This window comes from Pseudopodoces humilis, chromosome 1 (genome assembly GCF_049639895.1).
Source record: "Pseudopodoces humilis isolate 2021_Gansu_Grassland_sample_001 chromosome 1, ASM4963989v1, whole genome shotgun sequence".
Lineage (NCBI taxonomy): Eukaryota > Metazoa > Chordata > Aves > Passeriformes > Paridae > Pseudopodoces > Pseudopodoces humilis.
This window is the reverse complement of record NC_142200.1, coordinates 124,005,870-124,026,422: the sequence shown is the minus strand read 5'-3', so window position 1 is coordinate 124,026,422 and position 20,553 is coordinate 124,005,870. Positions and strand designations below refer to the sequence as shown.

General features: G+C 36.3%; 2 protein-coding genes across 11 annotated transcripts in view; both read right to left on the bottom strand.

Moving 5' to 3' along the window:
• ETV1 (ETS variant transcription factor 1) overlaps positions 1-15,157 on the bottom strand; it is a 115,219-nt gene extending 100,062 nt beyond the window's left edge. The window contains exons 1-2 of the mRNA XM_088054446.1: positions 15,025-15,157; positions 14,722-14,784 (exon numbers count right to left, since the gene is read on the bottom strand). The gene's annotated coding sequence lies outside the window, so the exon portion shown is untranslated. The remainder of the gene's footprint in view (positions 1-14,721; positions 14,785-15,024) is intronic.
• A 1,636-nt stretch (positions 15,158-16,793) lies between these two features.
• DGKB (diacylglycerol kinase beta) overlaps positions 16,794-20,553 on the bottom strand; it is a 407,361-nt gene continuing 403,601 nt past the window's right edge. For all 10 annotated transcript variants that reach the window (XM_088052622.1, XM_088052624.1, XM_088052617.1 and 7 more), the window contains one exon: positions 16,794-19,246. In XM_088052622.1, the coding sequence (XP_087908748.1) occupies positions 19,139-19,246 (108 nt within the window). In that variant the 3' untranslated portion in view covers positions 16,794-19,138. The remainder of the gene's footprint in view (positions 19,247-20,553) is intronic.

The window sequence follows — 20,553 nt, the reverse complement described above, 5'->3', positions numbered from 1 at the left end:
GACTGTTTAAAGCAAGCCCCCAATCTGAGTAAGCAATTTTTCAGAGAAGGTGACAAATGCAGACAAACAGCACAAGAATTTGTGCTCTACATTTCAGTGACAAAAAGTTATGTACATAGTCATAATATGTGACAACATTCACAAGCCCAATTTGACATGACAGAAGGTGACACCACGGCTGGAGGGCTGCAAGGGATGGATGACATACCCCTTGATATGAAATGGACAAAGCCTTCTTGAAAAACCTGGAAGAAGGCTTGTAGCTGCAGGCCTTGTTTGTCAAGGAGAAGTTGAATCATACTGATATCTGCTGGAGTAGGGAAACCACAGAACAGAAATACACAAAATTTATGGAGAACATCTGGGAAAATTTTTTTGACAAACAATGGAGATGTAGGGAGGGTAATACCGTCTTGGCATAGCTATTATTCAGAAATAAGAAATAACTGGTTGGGAATGCAGCAGTTAAGGATAACCTTGGCAGAATTGAGTAGAAGACAGAGTTTAAAATCCTGAGAGACATGAGGAAGTCAAATAGTCAAGTAAAACTTGTAGGCAGAATCACATGAGCAACTGACTTGAAGGAGGCCAGGTGAGCTGGTTGACCTTCAACAACAGAAGAAGAACAAAAATTTTCCATTCCAATGTGCCAAAAGGTCAAGCACAGGAAGCCTGCTTGCCTGAATAGGAAACTTCTGCATGAGCTCAAATGCTAAAAAGAATTGTACAGAAATTGAAAGTAATGCTCAGCTACCCAAAAATATTTCTTGGGCATTCAGTTGTAAAATTATTAAAGCCAAAGCTCAGCTGTCAGGAAGTACAAAAGAAGCAGTTAAGAAGTTATTATTATCTCAGAAGAGTAAGTGTAGACCCATTGCTGAATGGGACAGAGAACTTAATGACAGAAGACAAGAAAAGGATGAGGAACACGATAATCTGCTTTGCTTTGCTGCAACTTGTAAAGGCTTCTTTCAGTTCGGCCCCTAATGCTGGGGAACAACACTGGGACATGTATTATACTTGTGTTAATATGAAGCATAGAGGACTCAAAGCAAATTTAACATGCAGATCTATGGAACCAGACTGATCTTCAGAGGCAGCTGAGGGAAGCCAGCAAGTTTCACTGAGACACACGTCTTCAGTCACTGAATAGACTAGCATGAGTGGGAACTCTGAGGAATGGAGACAGTCAGATGTCACACCTGTTTTCAGGAAGGGCAGATCTGGGTCACTTGCAGATTGACCAGTTTAACCGGTGGAGAAGAGAACAGGCAATACACGTATTTTGCAGGAAGGGAATTTCCAGTTAGACACTAGGAAGAGATCTTCACCAGAAAGGTGGTCAGACACTGTAGCAGAGAAACTAGAATCTCTACCCTTGGACATAATTCAAAACTCAACTGGACAAGGCCTTTGTCTAACCTCAGAGACATTAGTCCTGCAAGACTTTTATGCAAGAGGCTAAGACCTGATGATCTTGAGAGTTATATATCCAAATGTTTTTGTGATTCTAATTTGTGTTTTTGTACAAGAATATTTCAAAAGAATTCACAAGGTCTAATTACTAATAAGATTAAATGAAATACAATAAAAATGAAAATGGAAGTTTGCCTGAAAGTTCAGCTGTAAGAAATTCTTTTTTTGAGAGGATCAGAAACCCTAAATGTTAAGTAGGAAACCTTTTTAATAAAAATAATAGTATTTAAGACAGGATGAGATTGAAATACAGTGCTACTACCTTTTTAAAAAATTGTATGTCTTCCCTATGCTGCAGTAGAATTCCCATAGCATTCTGCATGTTGTTGAACTAGAAAACTTAATAAGAGTAACCCTAGCCCTTCAGAAAGTAAGGACACTTCTCTCTTTAACAGGTCAGTAACTGGTGGCTTTCAACAATTTGTCTATTTAGGAAAAATAAATGTGGAGTTCTCTTGCAATGGTACAAAGGAATGTGAGATCTGGATGCTAATTAATTTGGAAGCCTTCGAAAATGTCGCTGATTTTTCAAGCTCTTGTTTTTTTTGTTGTTGTTGTTTTTGAGTTGGTTTGTTGGAGTTTTTTGCCAGTACCAAAGGGCATTTCACAATGGGGATGAAAAGTATCCCTAATTCTGTAGCCAAACTGTTGCAAGTGACTGCTTCATCTGTCACTTGCTCTATCAGTTGGCATTCCTGCAGATAAAAGAAGTCTTAGTGCCATGAGATGAGTAAGAAATTGGGTTCAATATAGTATGCTAGCAGACTGATTTTTCTCTTTTACACGCCTTCATATTGAGTGGGATGTGACTGCCAAATGAAATCCAGAAGAAATAGTGGATTTGAATGTTAGCAGAGATGAGGAGGCTGGAGGGTTGGGGGAGGGGACACGATTAACATTATCATTAAAGCTGCCTGCAGTTGTAACTACATTTCAGTTTGAATATACAGCTCAAGGATTTCTAGCATTTTACACTGTCCCTCTCTCTTTTGCTTTGCATGCTAGTTATTAAGGCTATATCAATACAATAATGATTATTTTAAATGGAGGAAACTTCAGATTTAAAGACCAAATCCATACTTCATTGAAACTGCACCTCTTAATTAGCTGTTACATTTAATTTATAAGTACTACATTCATAGCAGTCTCCGGTTCATAAATATGCTTATATATATATAGTTATACCTTTATATTTCATAAAAGATTATTCTTTTGCTAAATGGTGTCAACTAGAATAGATTCAATAATCTGCAAGTCTCTTGTGAAATGCTGACAAACAACTCATTAAAAAAAGCTGAAGTAAGTGTTTCACAAGCAATAGCCCACTTCACAGCTGTGGTTTCTAAGGTAAACTAAGGTATCATGAAGGACAATGTAAGAAACGGTTGTAAGAAAACTATGTATCAACAGCTACATGAAATATAACACTTAAGAATCTCATTCTGTGCACCAGAATACTTTAGCTCAGGCTGAGCCCTTGCAACCTAAGTGTCCAGTGCATCACAGTCTGTTTGCTCCTCTCCTGCATATCTCTGCACTCTTCCTTGACAGTTCTGGAAGAAATAGAGGGTCCTGAGAGTTCAAGTTGGAAGCTTGGTACAAAGCACCTTCTTAGCCTGCCACAAAATCTCTCATTTCTTTAGCTGTCAAATTCAAATTCACTGATACCCATCAAATCAGAGAGAAATCCAAGTCCTTATCCTGAGGCAGGTATTCCTCATGAAAAAGTCTATCTACTCATTCTTTCCCAAAATACACTCTAGGCTTGCTCCAAAGTACATTCAAAGTATACCAGGTACCACAATAGAGAGACATCTTAAAAACTGGAGAGTGAGGGCACAATCCCCTTAATGCAGACATATTTTTAGGCTGGTGCTTGCAGTGGAAGTACCCTTCTCACTTATCAGAAGTAGCACAGACACCCACCCCTATGGTTTTATTTACCAAAAATCTTGGCCTCTTTTTCTCTTTTTTTTTTTCCCCTTTCCCTTCATCTGGTTGAATTCTTCCTCCAAATCTGTAAATCGTTTCAGGCTTCAGAAAATGAACCCCTTGCCAAATCACATAGACGTACAAAACATCCACTCAGGCCCATTCAAAAGGCCCACCCCATTGGTATTCACCGAGAATAGCACATGTCCTTTCACAGGGCTGGGACTTTGTTGGTCTAGCACTGGTCTTTCAGCTGGTAATAAATCAACTCCACTGACTCCGAGACAAATACTCCTATTTACCTCAACTATGAACCTGTCCCCAGCACCGAAATGTCAATCTGATGAGTTAGTATCTATTTTCCTAAAATTCCTTCTGGGCAGTGGTTGTTTTTCTCTTCACTCTTTACACTACTGTGTTGTCATTTGGCAATATTAAACATTAGAGACTTATTTTAACTGCGAGTGTAGCAATCCTTTATATCAGTTTTGGTAGGCAAAGGAAACATCGATCATTCAGAAAAGCTGGTGCATAAATAATGACAGACAATAAATATGTCTGATAGGCCAAGTTTTTCATAAGTCAGTGCTGATAGTTCTAAGACTATTTTGTTGGAATAAACTGAATACAGAGAGATGCTTAACATCTTCCCTCTCTTTACAAGAATTCTGCAGATATTTGATTTTTTTTGGTCAATATTTGATACCATAATATTAAAATTATGTAATATTTCAAATATTGGATACTGTTTTCAGATACAGCTCATTCTTTATTTCACCTTAAATGAGATGTCCCCTAGAGTGATTTGTTCGGTCTGCAAATGTGAGACAGAACCTATATTTATCTTTTTCCAGAAAATGAGAGACAGGACCTGGTCTCCTTCAGCAAATCTTTTAGTGAAGTCACTTATCTTGCAATGTGATAATCATTATACAGATATTAAGTTCAATTTTCAAAAAATAAAGCTTTTCTTGTTCTAGTTAAGCTTTTGCTTTTTTTTGTGCCAACAACAATGGCTGCTTTTTTCTTTTTCCTTTTTTTTTTTGTCTTGGCAGTAGCATTTGGGATGTTTAGCTTCAAAAAGAGCTAGGACTTATAAAATAAGGACTTATATGTTTTGGATAAAATACTCTAAGTGTTCAACTAGCAAATGCTTCTACAAATTCCTTTAACTTGGCTTAGACTACATGACAGTAACAAAAATAGAAAGAATTGTTTAAATTTGATGTGCACAAGTGCATATCAGTGACAAATATTTTGATTTCTGTAAATCTTTATTTTTCTTCTAGTGTTTGTGATTATGAATTAATTTTGTAAGTCATGTGCACTACTTCTACCAATTACAGACAAGTCACAATACATCCAAATAAAATTAAATCATTCTGTAGGATTAGCTTTCAGAGTCATTCCCACTGTTAACATCTTTAAAGCAATAAAAAAACCCCCACGTACCTGTGAGGTAAGTTTTGCATGCTAAAAGCTTAATCTTGATGTCTTTTGTCAGGTAAAATTCTCTGTGTTTGGAGTTCGAATTTTACCATAGTAGGGACTACGAGACTGAAGAATGATACTTCTCCTTAACCTGCTGTTATAAGAGTCCTTTGGAGTTTCTGTGCTAATCTAACAGCTCTTTTGTTAAACTACAGAGCAGTGAGAGGGGGGTTTTATGCTTTGTGTTATATTGTGAAAACATTAGCAAATGAAATAAATGTGAATTTGGCTTTTTAGCACTTAGAATTATTCACTTTGAACTGTAAATTATTTATGGTACTCAAAGAGACACTTTGTAAATAACAGGAAAGCCTCAGAAATCAAATGCAGATTGTGGTATTTAGTCTTGTCTTGCCATCATTAACCATTTCAGTTATACAACATGTTTCAATAAATCAAGCGCATCTTTTAGACATCTCTCCTAAAGGAATTAGAAAGCAGCAGAAATAAATGAAGCTGTCTACAAGTGACAGCTACAAAGGGAAACCCAGAGAAAGAGTGGGGAAAAAAGGTACTCCTGTGAGCAGATGATAAAGCAGATGCTGTAAAACAACAGGGGGATTGCACCATTTCTTCTCCAGAACTGATGATCGTTTGATAAACAGCTAGTCATGCTCCTGGAAAACCCTGTCCATCAGTGCATATCGGTACAAATTAATGATGACATGTCCTGATTAAACTTGCTGTGCTGTGAAATGCAATGCATTATCTGCATGGCAGTAAGTGAACAAATGCTCTCGGGGAGTAAAAGAACAAGCAAAGTCACACACCTCAGGTTAGGTCCTGAGTCATAGCTGCCTGTGGTGAAATAGGTGTTTAATTGACAAAACCAGTCTTGACTTGTGGGTTTTTCAGGCTTCATTCTGTTCATTGAAAAGAGTTGTCTTGATAATGCCCTTTCAGTAAACTCTAAGTCAGTTTTCAAAATCTTCAGTCGAGCTCTTGAATCTCTTCCTCAAGCAAACCTTAAATAAGCTTGCACCCCGTGTACATTAATAAGAAGTCCCCCTTTGGAATAAACTGAAAACTTCAAACAGTAGTGGTGAGACCACAACATCACCCAACATGAACTGAGTCAGAGCTAAGCAAGCTCTCAATGAGAATTTGAGAGCCCTCCCAAAAGTTCATTTTGTAGGGTAAAAAGCAAACAATTTTATAACTGTAATGCAAATAAATTTTTTTTTTTTTAAAGTTTCATTTGTATTTTTCTTGTCTAACATACAGAATGAAAAACTTTGTGTAAGAGCTAGTTATCTATTTTAAAAATGGAAGTCTCACATTTAACACCACTTTGCTTTCTTTGCTTTACTAAAGCACTTTGAACATGACTGATAAATAATTCTCTAAGGAGCTGAGAAAGTTTCGCCTCTTACAGACAGGTTTGCTGAATTAAAGATCTCTTCCAAAATAGGTAGGTTCTCCTGGGGACGGGAGCCAAACTTTGCAATTCATACTGCTGCTGGAAGGGAGGACCACTCAAGGCAGTAAGAACACCACTGTCAGTACAGCTAGCAGAATCTGGAATTTCTTCTTACATCTGTAAAACACATTGGTGGCTGTAGAGTCAAACCAGATGAGTCAGCCTGAAATAATTTCCAGAACAACTCTTATCCTCATCTTACTTTAACCAACCTTCCAGGCTGGGTTCTAATATCATGTAAAACCTAGAACAATTCAGCTGATTGTTGTGAAATTGCATTACAATAAATTAGATTCCAGTCCAAATATTGGCGTTTCTGCAAGGGAAATGCACAAAACAGCAATAGAGATATTTCCTCTATATTTTCATTCAGGGAACGGACTGTAACAAATAAAAGAAATATATCTTGGGAATCTTGGGAGAAGTAAAATATTGAATCCTTTTAGTACTCAGTTTTCTCTGTGCATACTACCTGGTCAGCAAATGGGTGGAAGGTGAACCATATCCATTTCCCTGACAGAAAATATATCGTAAAAAAATACTATACAGTAAGTTCATTGACATTTTAGTTCCTATGTTAAGAAGGTCTGAAGATCTAGAAGAATTAGCTGTACAGGAAAACAAAGCAAGGCATGCAGCTAAAGACAGTGATGGAAACTGACTGAAAATATTCGTCCGAGGCGGCACAAAATATCAGGAGCAACCTTTTAACTACACTTAAATACTTTTCCTAAGTTTTATTAAAAACTTAGTCTGGCCAGTGAGCCCCATTAGAGAGGGGGTGGGGTCACCAGTATGATGTAGATTTAAGACAGTGTTTGCTTCATAACAGAGACTGGGAAGGCTGCAGAACCCAGGCTACTGAAAAGGCAGCTGACCCAGCAGGCTGAGGCCAGTGAGTTCCCTCACCTGCCGGCAGAGCCTGTGACAAACCAGGCATAGCCTGCCACAGGGAGTGCCCTCAGCTTGTAGGCAGCCTCTAAAACAGGAAAATGAAAGACAATGCAACTTTTTTTCCCCCCCTCCTTTCTTTCACCTGGACTTCAACCTACTTATTCTATTTCTGAAACAGAGGTTTTAATTAAAGCTGCCTTCTATACAATGCACTGTACTTCACCTCTGTTGCAAATAACACATTAATTTCCCCTGACTCCGAGTAATCTTACTTTCTCTCTTTTATCCCTGAAAACATCTTGCCTGGGTGAACACCAAGGGGAAATAACAGGTAGGGGCAACAAAACTGGAGTAGCTTACTGGAAGTTATGACAAACTCCGCATTTTGTTATTTCTCTTCATTTTTAATATATATACGTCTTTATTATTGCAACTTCCCCCACTAAAGTTATGGAATGAGCCCCAGCAATGCAGCTTCTCACTGGAGGAATGGAAATGAAACAAAGTCACAGAAGATAGATAGCAGATAAAATAAATAAAACATATTGAGAGAGGAGGATGTGATCCATTCCCTCACTACAGTGCCACCCCACCTAGGGAGGCACTTTAGGCCAGGAATCTCTCTTTGTGACCTCAGGTAGTCAGATTTAGCCTTTAAGCTCTAACCTTGCATGCCCTTATCACAGTTAGGGTCTTTTAGCTGAAAACACAGGTCAAAATCCAGACTAAGTTTTTTTGCATCTTTCTGATCCTGGATCACTGGCAAATCAATTAAATGTTAAAAAATTCACAAGGCCAGCTTCTCTGGGGTATGCAGGAGAGAAAAGAAGTGTGCAAACTTGCTCTATTCAGCATCTTCCTAAAAAGTCTCCAATGTTGCTGGATCTGGAATTACATGTGTCCACCACACCTTCATTTTTTTCTTTTTTGTAGGCAAGGGGGCATTTGGGATTTTAAAGAAGCACACCAACAGGGCCCTTGTGAAGCAAAGATTTTATAGATTCTTCTATTTGTGGGGAGAATGCAGTGGGAAGAAGTGAAATTTCCATACAACCCAGTTATATGGTGATTGTTGGTTTTGACCAACAGAAGAGAGAATGAATGACAAAAGTATCAGAACAGTAAGCTAAAACTGTGACAGTAAATCCTCTCACTGGGTTCATGTTTCCTGCAGATCATGTACAGATGGGACATGCAATGGAATCATCAGTGGGCTATAAATCCATCTGCCAACATGAAATTACATAGATAGATCTCCGTTGGCCTAACATTTAAATGATGTAGTAGTAGAGCAGAACTCCTATTGTGCTAGATGATCTAACACCACAGAACATGGAGTTCCCTTCCCCCCATCCCTAAAAGCAAGCCTGCAATTTAAAAGCTGTTATGTACAGACACTTAAGAATATAAAAGACAATAGGTTCTGATTTCTGTGGTAGTAGTTACAACATGGTCTTTTTGTACATAGTTGAAGGAAGGATTTGAAGGAAGATAATGGAGTAGCTTTGTAGACATTTCCATAAGAAATTTGATTGTGTACTAAATATGCTAAAATTGCCAAAATATTTGCTTTAAAATATAAAACTACTGGCTAAAGAATATTGCCATGGCTTGACTGGATGTAGTTCATATGAATAAGCATTTTCCTTTCTATCAAAGAGATTTTATGAAATGAGAGATTTCAACATTAAATGTTTTTAGGCATAGACATAAAAATACTTTTTGTCAATGTAGACAAGAGGGCCTCATAAGAAAAGACAAATAAATAATCTGTGCCTAATGTAACCAGAAAGAAAGGGAAGTGGGGGCAGGGTGTCAGGGAAGAAAACATTCTGAGAATGGTTCCTGACAGAAGATAAGATTTCAAACTGACAGACCAGGAATCCTTTAGAGGTGAACTCTGAATGGATCTGAATAGCAAAGAAAATTTACAAGGGCTGTAACAAGTACTTCTAATTAGAAGTGTATGAAAGAAGCAAAGTAAGCAAACTAGTATATGAAAAACAAAGTGATGGGAAAACAAACAAAAACTTCAAAGACTTAGGAGAATTAAGACAAACAGTTACTATTTTATGACTGAAGATTAAGATACAACAGTGATGACCCAGAAGTCAAAGAACTGCTAAGCAGCAGTCCAGCTTAATGGCATGCATGGCAATATCTGAATGAGACTCAGAAATAATCAAAATCAAATAAATTAGGACAAGAATCTGGTATCTTCTCTATGTATTGTCACATGACAAATTATTGCTTCAAATAAGCATTCTCAGCCTTTCTTTGCCACTAGATTAGAGCAATGAATTAACTTAAAATATTTTTATAGCTCTACATGCAACAGTTTTTTAAGGAATAAGACTGGGTTTTTAGAAAATTCCATCTTTTTTAGTTATAAATGAAACTGCCACAAAATGTTTCTATTTGATGTTTTAATATGCTGCTTTATACTAACTGTGATTAACATGTTAATAACACTGAAAAAATGAGCTATGAGATTGGTTTTATACATAAGACAGAGCAAGCTTGAAGGTGTGCAGTGGGTGCCAAAAAAATTACAAAACAGAAGTCAGAGTACACAGACATTAGCTGATACTGCAAACAAAAAGCAGTATGTAAATGTAGGAGGTTGAAGATGTACTCTTTGTACACCATTTGCATACCTTAGACCTGTGACATCCTAATCAAGGTTTACACACATGTCAGCTTTTAGAAAAAAAAAAAAATTAAATGTTTTTATATAGCACCTAGCCCTGGCAGTTGAAGCACTGGCAAAGGCCTGACTCACTACTGCGTCACTGCTGTTTTAAGCATGAAAGACAAGAAATCCAACAGCAGCAGCTACTTTAGGCAGAAATAATTAGGAGTGGGTTGTGTTATGCTGTACATAGACCTGGTTTTTGCAGCGCTGTGTCAGGGCCTCTTAAGGCAACAGCACAGAATCTGTTACCAAGTCAATATTCTGCTGAAGTCCTAAAAAGCTGTGTTCAAAGCAACTATGTATTCATTCATACTCAAGTTCGGTGTTACATTACCCCAGCAGGGTGATTCAAACATTAAGGGTATATTTTTAAGGCTCTGAATAGTGAGAAGAGGCACAGTTAGACACAGAATCCATAAAATTTACATGTGAATTGGCAGATGCAAAATAAAACAGTGATGTGTGAACTCCACCTAGTTGGAGCTTGAAAATTCTCATGCCTTTGAGATTCGGAGGGTGGAGTTTAAGACAGGTCTTTAACTGAGCAGGACTCTCTTAAAACATCACTTGCAGCACTGAAGTGTTTGCTAGAAAACCAGAGTCTGATTCGTTCCTTAACCTGAGAAATTAAAAATTTCCATTTCTCAGCCTAGTGACAAACCACCAACCTACAGAACTGTGTAGATGAAAACATATTCTAATACAGCATGTTGAAGCTAATGCTTTTGGAGACGGAAATACAGGATTGCTAAGGACACAGAAGAGTGAGAAAGGAAAACATGAGCACTCTGCTGAAAGGAAGAGACCTGGTGACCTCATTTTGTGGCTAATGGTATGGGGAAACTTCAAAGGTGCAACCATTCAGTAGGTTTTTACAGATGTGTGAATGCACATAACTGCTCAATCTCTTACTTGAACTTCTTTGCAGACATTTTAGCCGGGGCAGGAAAGATGTTCCTAGCCCTACCACAAGACGGCAGGGATAAAACCCAGGCTTTCAAGGACTTCAGTGGAGTTGGAACTCCACATCCACATCCTTAAGTTTAAATTGTCTCAACCAAGGCTATATTTCAATCAAAGTCTCCAAAACTATGACTTAATATCACATTCTACACTAGGACTTGAAATGCTCTCAAGGGATCCCCACTGGTGTAGCAGAAATAGCATGGCACGGGTGTAAGGGGAACCAGATCCGCCCATAGTCTCAATCCCCCCTTATGCAATTGTGGCTGGTAAGGATCATATTGTAGGAACTATCTAAATTAATTTGTGAACAAGTTCGAATGAAGCAATCAATGACATTGCAATTTGGCTAGAATTCCTCTGTGTTGGAAACTTTTACTGAGAATAGGTGGAATTGGCATTTTGTGATTTTTTTTTTTTCTTTCCCTGCAAATCCCTTTAATGTCCTGTGATGTTGGATGAGAAAGTACCTTGGGTTCCTTAACACATTTTTTAATTGCACTTATTAAAATCTGCTTTTATGCTGTGCTATTTCACTGTACTTTGTGGAGGAAGCATAGTTAAAAATTACCATTCATGCTATATCTGAGATAAGAAAACAGCAGAAATATTGTGCAGACGTATGAGCATTCACAGCAGCAAGTTACAGACGTATTTAATACCTACTTGTACGCTTGCATTTTTAGACAGAAGTCACCCTAGAAACGAATAAAGGGAGTTTAACCCTTTTCTGGACATTCAAAATTCTGCCTGAGCCTGACTCCAGAAATGGAGCAGTGCTCTCTGTTGTCAGCACAGCTTTTCTGGTTATATCTGAATGCTTTCACTAGCTCTCACGGTAATACGTATTTCTAAATGCATACCAAAAGGAAACGATTGGCATCTGCCATAAGATTTATATTTTTGCCTTAGATTCATCAGGCAAGCCATGGAAAAACTGTAAATCATGTTGCACAGACTAATATCTCAACTCTTTGACAGAGAAAGTTGTTATATCTTAAAAGGTGACAGGACTCCCATCAGAAGGGAACCTTATCTTGTGCCAAAGAAATGTAACATTTTCTAAAATCTCCATTAACCTCATGCAAGTCCACTAACCTGGTGTTCCAAGATCATAAAAGTAAAACTGATGATTGTCACAGCAAGAATTTGAACATAGTATCAATTGTGTTAGACATCTGGTAGACAGTACTTAGTGATAAAAGTACAGTGACCTGAAAGAAGCTAGCAAAACTTCAGACAGTGTACATGTTTTGGGCAACTCTGACTTAAAAAGAGTTCACAGAGTATCCATCACACAGCAGTAGCTGATAATTCACCAGAAAGACTGCGAATTACAGTGACACATATATGCCGTATCAATGTGATTGAATGATTATTTTCAATTAAGTTACAGTGTCTTCTGTACCGTACAATAAAAACAAGCATTTTATCATCCTTGTCAGTAACTTGTTACTGTTTTATTGTTTATATAATAATTGTTTTACAATGCCTACTCTAAAATATTCTTCTGTGATTCATTTATTTTATAGTAATTACAATAACTTAATAATGTAACTTCCCTTCATTGTTCAGCGACCAGGTACACTTGTACTTATAAATTAATCTGAAAAAAAGAGAAACAATAAAAAATGCAACACTTAGGAGATGTGTACCTATTGGAATACCAAAAATGCAAGTATTTTGAAAAAATACTAGAATTTGATGAGCAGCCTTTTACTCCACTGTAAACTGTAAAGGCACAAAGCTTGAAAGTTTATTGCAGGATCTTGAATAAATACAAGAATTAAAAATCTTTCTTAAAGGAAATACTAGAATTATGTTTGAAGTGAATTAAAAATAGTGTCATTTTATTCACATTTTGCTTTTTAAAGTGAAAAGTCAGTTACACTACAATGCTAATCACTACATTAATGAACCAGAAATAATGAATCAAACAAAACCTTACATTTCCTTTTGACATTCAAGGACAAAATATTTTGACATTTAAAAAGTCTTATTTTGCTCTGAAATGGGAATCCACTGAAAAAATTTATTGATTAGGGACAGTAGGATCATCCACACAATTTAATGAATTTTGATGAAACAGAGGTTAAGGAATTTTTGACCAGCACTACTGCCGAAGTATGAAGGCCTGAATTTGCATCTCAGTCCAAGCTTAGACTTTGTAAATCAGGCAGTTGGACCAAATCTTTCAAAGTTTCTTGTAAACTATTTGTATTGAAACAGTAAAAGAAAGATTTAGCTAGTTTTCCAGAAAAAATCCCAAACAACACAACAAAACAACAAAAAAACCCACCCCATCAGTATTCAGATTATAGTCAAAGAAAACAGTGATTGATATCACGGAGGTAAAAGTTCCTTAATCTTTATGTATATTTTGTTGTAACAAGGTCATACTACTAGAAGATAAGCCCCATACACCCACACTTCCACCTCCCCCCCAAATTTTCTCAAGTTACCTAAATTAACAAGTTCTATCTTTTTTCCTTTAATAATAGGACTGAATTGAAATGTATGGAAGTTCAATTTAGATGGAATAGCTCTTCCTGCATTTGATTGCCTTACATATGTGTATGAGAAACATATTTTATATCTGTCTGAATCAAAGTCTGAATTATTATCATTCTGGGATAAAAAGAGAGGTTTAGAATGCATTTATATTTACTAAAAAATCCAACAAAAGAAAACACCACACTGAAAAACCCTACACCACATCCTTTGCAACAGTGGCTCATGGCTGGGCAGAAGTTACAGAGACAATGCTCATTTGCAATGATCACCTCATCAAGGAACAAAGCTATCATCAGTCTCTCTCTGCAGGTACAAATAGTCCAAAGAAGAATTGTTATAATGTGGTTTGGCTGGCTGAGCTTTTTTTTGTATACTTAATGTAAATAGATTGACAGCCCTGAAGATCGACAATTATCTTATTAGCTGGCACAACTTGGCTCATAAAGATGGTTTTCACCAAAAGAGTAAGTGTTCACTTTCCTGTCCAAAAAAAGCAGCTTATTAATGCAAATTTTACCCTAGGTAAAAAACAGCCAACCAAAAGTTTATTTCAAAGAGGTCTATCAGCAGCTAAGTATTTTCATATCAACACTAGAATAAAAATTGACCCAAAAACTTCAAAGTATTTCTTTATCACTCAGATCCAGTAAATTATTTCCCATGTTTATTAGAATGGGCACCTCTCATGAAGCTGCTTCTTTACCATCAACACAGCTACCCTGTTTCTATAAATAACAAAGCCTGATGATTATCACTTACTCTTTTTATGAGTCACATTTAAAGGGAGCCCTGAGGTGCTTCTCAGGGAGCCTCTTTGAATCATGAATCAGAAAGGAAAGAAGGCAGGCTCTGATTATCACCATACCTAGACTCTAGATGCCTAGAAGTATTGTTGCCTGTTTATAGCTTCAAGCTGTAAGGCAGTTTCATATAATTGAAGTCAATGGTCATAGAGGAGCTTCTCATCTTCATAGGTATTTGTAAAGTTAAGAGAACTTGATAATGGAAAACCTCCATACACACACACACACACAAAACAGAAGAGGGCAACCCCCCCTTACTTCAAAATTAACTGAAAATTCATAGTGTGAACAAAAAGGAGGAATAAGAGCCATCAGGGTCCCCAGGGCACAAGTGCAGGCTGGGCAGACATCAGCAAACCCTGACAGACATGAGGACAGTTTCTACCTCATTTGTTGCTGCTGCACAGCACACCCTCAAGAGCCTCACATGCCACAGATTTTAAGCTATTACTTTATTTCTCATTAACAGCTTCCAGGTCTCGCCCATGTTTTATTCATTTTCCAGCCAGGGCTACAGTAAGGCTTTTACTCACCTCAGCAGGACCACAAGAAGTTTCCTTCCTTATGGACAGAGAGAAAACAGAATGCTTTCAGACCTGATGGAGATGGAGACAAGCAGCAATTAGCTGACAACAGGCCGACACGTTCTTCACCGCTCTTGCATAAAACATTGAGCTGTGCTCCTCTGGCCCACCTCAGCTTTCTAAATTTATTTATTTATTTTCAGGCTAACCATTTAGTAGCCTGGCAAACTGCTGTTTTGCAAAGGTGAATTTTCTTCATTTTTTTTCTTCAGGTTATGAAAGAAATAGATAAAGTTCTGGAAAGTCCTTTACCTTCTTTTGACAATCCTTCAGCTCCCCTTTGCTTGCAAGTACTTCTCTCTTCCCGTGAAAGGCTCAGTTATATTGTCTATTTCAGCCCAAATTTCTCTGTGCCTTTCTGCTTCCAAAACAAAGAAATCCTGCTTTACTCCTTCACCCTTGAATAGAAGAGCTCTCCAGATAAATGTAATTAACCCATTTATCTAGCTCATTGCTGCTCATTAGCCCTGAGTGCCTTCATCTGGCTTCCCAGGTCCCACAACCATTTTTGTGGATGCCACTGCATCACGCTTCACTTGGAGCATCTGTTTTCTCCTTCCATAGAAGAGTTCTGTGATCTTCTCCTACTTCCTTGTCTAGAGATAATTCTTCCTGATCTCTTTTCTTCAATTTTATAGCCATTTTCCCAGTCACTTCTACAGAGAGGTAAGGGAGACCACCTCTTGGAAGGGTCTGCTTCCCAGAAAGTCTTGGTCTTGCTATGGTCTGCCTCAAAGTTACAAACCCCAGAAGCCAGTTGGGGTTGAAGGCAGTAACTTGTAGAGTACCACTAGCACCCTAAATCACTAATAATCACTAAAATACTTTAATCTTGGCAAACAAATAGTAACCTAAATATTTAGAAAAATACAAAATTAATTTTTCTGCCTTTCTTACCACAGCTGTCTGGATTCCTTCTTACACTGATATTCTGAAACTTGTTGAAATCTGTAACTTTATTTGCTTTAAATAATTTTGGATATTAGCTAGTCATTGTTGTGATGTACATGCAATCCTAGAGAAGATTAAGATAAGAGTGAGCAAATGTAGTAGAAAGTCTAGTCCTGTTTCAGAAACTAAGTATTTCCTGTCTTATCAGAGTCCTGAGTGTACCAGCAGGCTAGATGGTCTGCCATGAACATACACATAGGCATACCAACAAGCCTAAATCGAGGTCTTACACCTAGATTTAGACTATTGTGATGATTTGCATACAAATATCTTACAAGTACTGGAAACAGTAATTTTCTATTTGTGTCTGCAATAAATACTTCTTCCACTTCTTTTTAACAGGAATTCACGTGAAAGACTGACCACTATCAGAAGATGGAGTGTTTTACTGAGACATCATGTTCTTTTGTCAGCACATTGCCCAGTTGACAGTCAACGATCAGAGATTTGCAAATCTAGTGTCACATTTAATACCTATATATTTTAATTGTCATTTACATTGCAAATGTCACTAATGAAGCCTTTAGGAATGCTTCATTGTGAAGAGTAGGTTTAGATACCCTCTTCAGTGAAGCTAAGAACAGTGCATCTATTTCACCTGCATGTAGATATATACATATATTCTTTGTTTCACTTCTTACACCAATGAATCATTTCATATTAGTCCTGTGCATACTGAAGAATCTTCCCTTTTGAAATTCTCTCTCATTAAATTATCCATTTTCTTTTCATACTATGTTCTATGTACTCTAAGATTTTCTCTTCACCATCAATACTTTCAACCTGAGAATAGTTTTAAATTATTAGAGGCCATGCTAAAAAAACCCAAACCAAGATTAATAGAAAGGCAATCTCTGCTATGAGAACTGTTAACTCAGTATAATGGCTGCTCTGCTGTATTTTATTACAGTGAGAATTTATATATGCCAACCAACTGATCTGATTTACTTTTTATGTCTATTCAGAACTGTATGTAATTCTAAAGGCAGGGACTCATCTATCCCTCTTTACATAAAAAAGTGTTGTGACCAACTTGCTATCACAGACTGACACATGTAAAATTGCATACATTATTAAGTAATAGCTTATTTATAATTTTATTTGTTTTCAGAGTTACAATGTTCATGATATAATCATAGAGAACACATTATATATTGTTCTTAAACACATTTTCGCCACAAAAAGTTGAGAGCATTGGTAGAAAATCCTATGTCAAGTTATGTGAAAATATTTATCACCTGTAACCATAATTTCATAAAACCAATATACACTTTACGTAATATTATATCAGCAAATTCCTTCTTTTTGCAAATAACCTTTGCTCTGTACTTACACATGTTTGTAGTTCAGTGCATCAAATGCTTCTGTGTGTGTGTGTGGTTGCAGTGCACAGGAAAAATACTAGTTTACTCCTATGGTAACTGTAAATGTCAACACCACTGGACCCAAGAATGGTGAATTACAAGATCTTAATTTTAGCGAATAATCACCTTCATATTTTTCTACCTAATGCTGAACAAAACATTAATTGGAATTTACCTCCTAATGTTTACAGAACATAGACTGTATATTTCAAAGACATAATCCTTACCAACTATATACTGACTTTTATTTTAGTGTCTATTATATAAATTAGGACTCTGTTGAATTCTTATACTGAGGAACAAATAAATGATATTAACTTTAAATACATGCACAGTACCGTGCACTACAGCATGATGAAGTATTATTTTTAAAATGGATGAATGAATCAATATAAAAATAGATTTAATCAATAATTAACATTTTGAAGTCTGGATAAAAATGGGAAATCATGCATTTCAAGCAAAGTTTTACTTTTTTCTTGTTTTTTTATGAAATCTCTGAGAACTTAAGACATGCAGAGCTGAGAAGCAGCTCACTCTGAACAAAGAACAGTGTTAAGACTGCACAAAAAGTTTTGAGATTGTTAATATGCAAGACTAAAAAACTTGCCATTCTTGGACTTCCTTTCAACATTAGACAGTGCTGTGCAAACCTCTGACAAACCCCTGTATTGTGTTTTCTAAGCTCTTAGGAAGTCTCTCAGAGAGCTAAGAAAGTTAAAACCTGAGCAACTGCCTCACCAAAATTTATGACAAGAAATTTTGGATTCCAGATAGCAGACTACAAAAGGGTATTAGACAACAGTTCATCATTTCCTTCAGAGATTAACTTAGGGGATGAGTAATTATGGATGGCATAAATTTATAAATTGTTATGACAAAAAATATAAGTTTAAGTTTCCAATATTTAGAGTTCATATCTATGTTTCAATATTTAGCATATGTTACTATGTCAATCAACTCATGGAGCAAATGAAAAGTGAGTATTTACTTGAAATTAATTTAATGTTTTTCCCTAACCCCATTTGTCTGGACACTGACAATGCAATCAAAAGAACTGTAAATTTTCAGAAGTGAGTCTACTCCAGTGAGTTTGATTAATTATGCATTAACCCACTTCTCTGAAGCATCCTTCACTAAATCTTTGGTGGGAAATGCACTTTAATTAGGCATGAGCTTTGGTTATTTGTGTGCATATGCACTATGCTATTGGTCAATGTGCAGAATGATTTAAAGTTTGCCACGTTACAGAGATGTATTGCTCATGAAAATAATTCTAGGGTTTCAACAAACAATGATGGCTAGTTTGCAAGTATTATTATCTTCACTCAGCATGATCTTCTTAGTCTCCATTTTTGCTCCAACTTTCATCAACTTGTAATCTGAACAAAAACCTACACAAGAACAACCATGATCATTTGAATACTGTGCATATTGTTAGATGTTTTCAGCAGGTACAGTTACTCATGTACATAGGAGTTATCAGAATAAGTTACTAGATTTTAATACTTAGTTGAATAAAAATATTCTCAGGGTAGAAAGAAATGATAAACTAAAAATACAGGTGAATGAGACCTGCAATGATTTTACACTGAAACAGGTCAGATTGACTATTCAATCAAAGATATTTGATTGAGGAGATAGTAATGAACTTTTGGCATATGTTAATTGTAGTAGAAAAAGCTGAAGAGGAAAAGAGAGAAAATCAAATTACCCATGACATTCTTTTCCCATATTCCATGGCAGAATTAGACCATAGATTAGTACATGGTAACGCATGCAACAAAAAATATGCTGTTTCACTGTATGTAAACATCTGCTTTCACCATGCAAAATGCCTACAAAACTGTGACAACATTTTTTTCTAGTAGCATAGTTTTACATCAGCTCAGCTACAGAACGGTTAAACCAAAATCCAAGATTTTGCAAATAGAAGATATTCTAAAATTCTTGAAAGATTTCCAGCATAAATATTCCAAAGCCCAACAAAGCTAATTGTGGTTTGTTTTTTTGTTTGTTTTTGTTTTTTTTTTTAACTAAACTACATAGGCTTATTCCTTGCTGTGGTTCCTTGTTCTTTTGATGATAGAAGAGAAAAGACCAGTTTTTGGAGGTGGTCCCATCAGCATGGGGGCTTGGTTCTTGTGAGTGATTTTTATCTGGGGAAGAAAGAAGAAAAACAGAGTTATCCCTTGAGCTAGTTCAGTTCCAACTATCTGAGATGCTTGATTTATCTTTATATATGACTTCCAGACCTGCATCATTTAATCTAAGATGAAAGGAAAATACCTCTGTTTCTTTATGAATGATGTTCCATATGCAGTAGACCAATCTATGTGTAATTGTTTTTCCACAAGTAACATAAATTAAACACAAAAAAAATAAAAAATCACATGCAATAAAACACATGCCAATATTCAATCTTCATTTTTGAGTGTGAGATTTATTGCTTGCTGTTGAGGAAGAATTTAAAAGTTGGAAAGAACATACATGCTGACAGACCAAGCTGTTGCCTATTATTAAGATATAAGCTATGTCTTTACATGCTTTATTTATACATCTAATCAAGCTGTATTCTTTTACCATAGGACAGCACTTAAACAGCCATGTTGAACAAAAGTGTAAAGTTAATACACAAGAAAAGGTCCAAAAAAGATGAACTGGCATTCTAATTTGTTAATTAATTGTTAATAGAATAGACTCAAATATTGAAAAGACTATTTAAAACACTTTGTAATACTGCTCCAAAGCCACCCGTTTTGATTTCTTTGATATAGAACTACGAATCACCTTAAATGAGACAACCTTAAAGTAGATTATGTCTGCAATTTTCTCTAATTCGAGTCTAAATTAGAGAAGACATTTTATGAATGTATGCTATGCTCAAAGCTAATTGAAAGCAATTATCAAAGTGGCATTTTGTCTGTGACTTTAAGATACATTGTAAGATAATAAATGATTCTCATTATGTAATAAAAAGGTCACATCTTGCCTTTGGGCTAGTGACGTTAGGAGTTTTTCAAAAGCAATCCGAGACATTTTCTTTAGTGAACTACGACTAATACAAGAACCATCACTTATTAAATATCAGTTGTCACCTGCATAGTACCCACATCAGAGATGGGTATTTCTTTCAAAAAGAAACACCACCTCATTAAAACTGGAAAAATATATCTCTTAAAGTGCATACCTGACATTTTCAAGTTAAAATGAATATCCTTCACTTGTCATTCACTAGTAGTAAATGAAACAAAAAATGTATGTCACATGGAGAGGCTCATTAAAATATAGATCAGGACATTTCTTGGGGTGAAAATTTACTTTACAATGTAAGAAGACAGAAACATAAAATCTCCACTGAGTGTGTGTCTTGGTTTAACTCTATTAGAGCCTTTATTCTCTAAACGCTCATTTTCATGCCACCTCAGTTCATTAACTTCAAATTTCATGTGGGACCTCTTTTTGT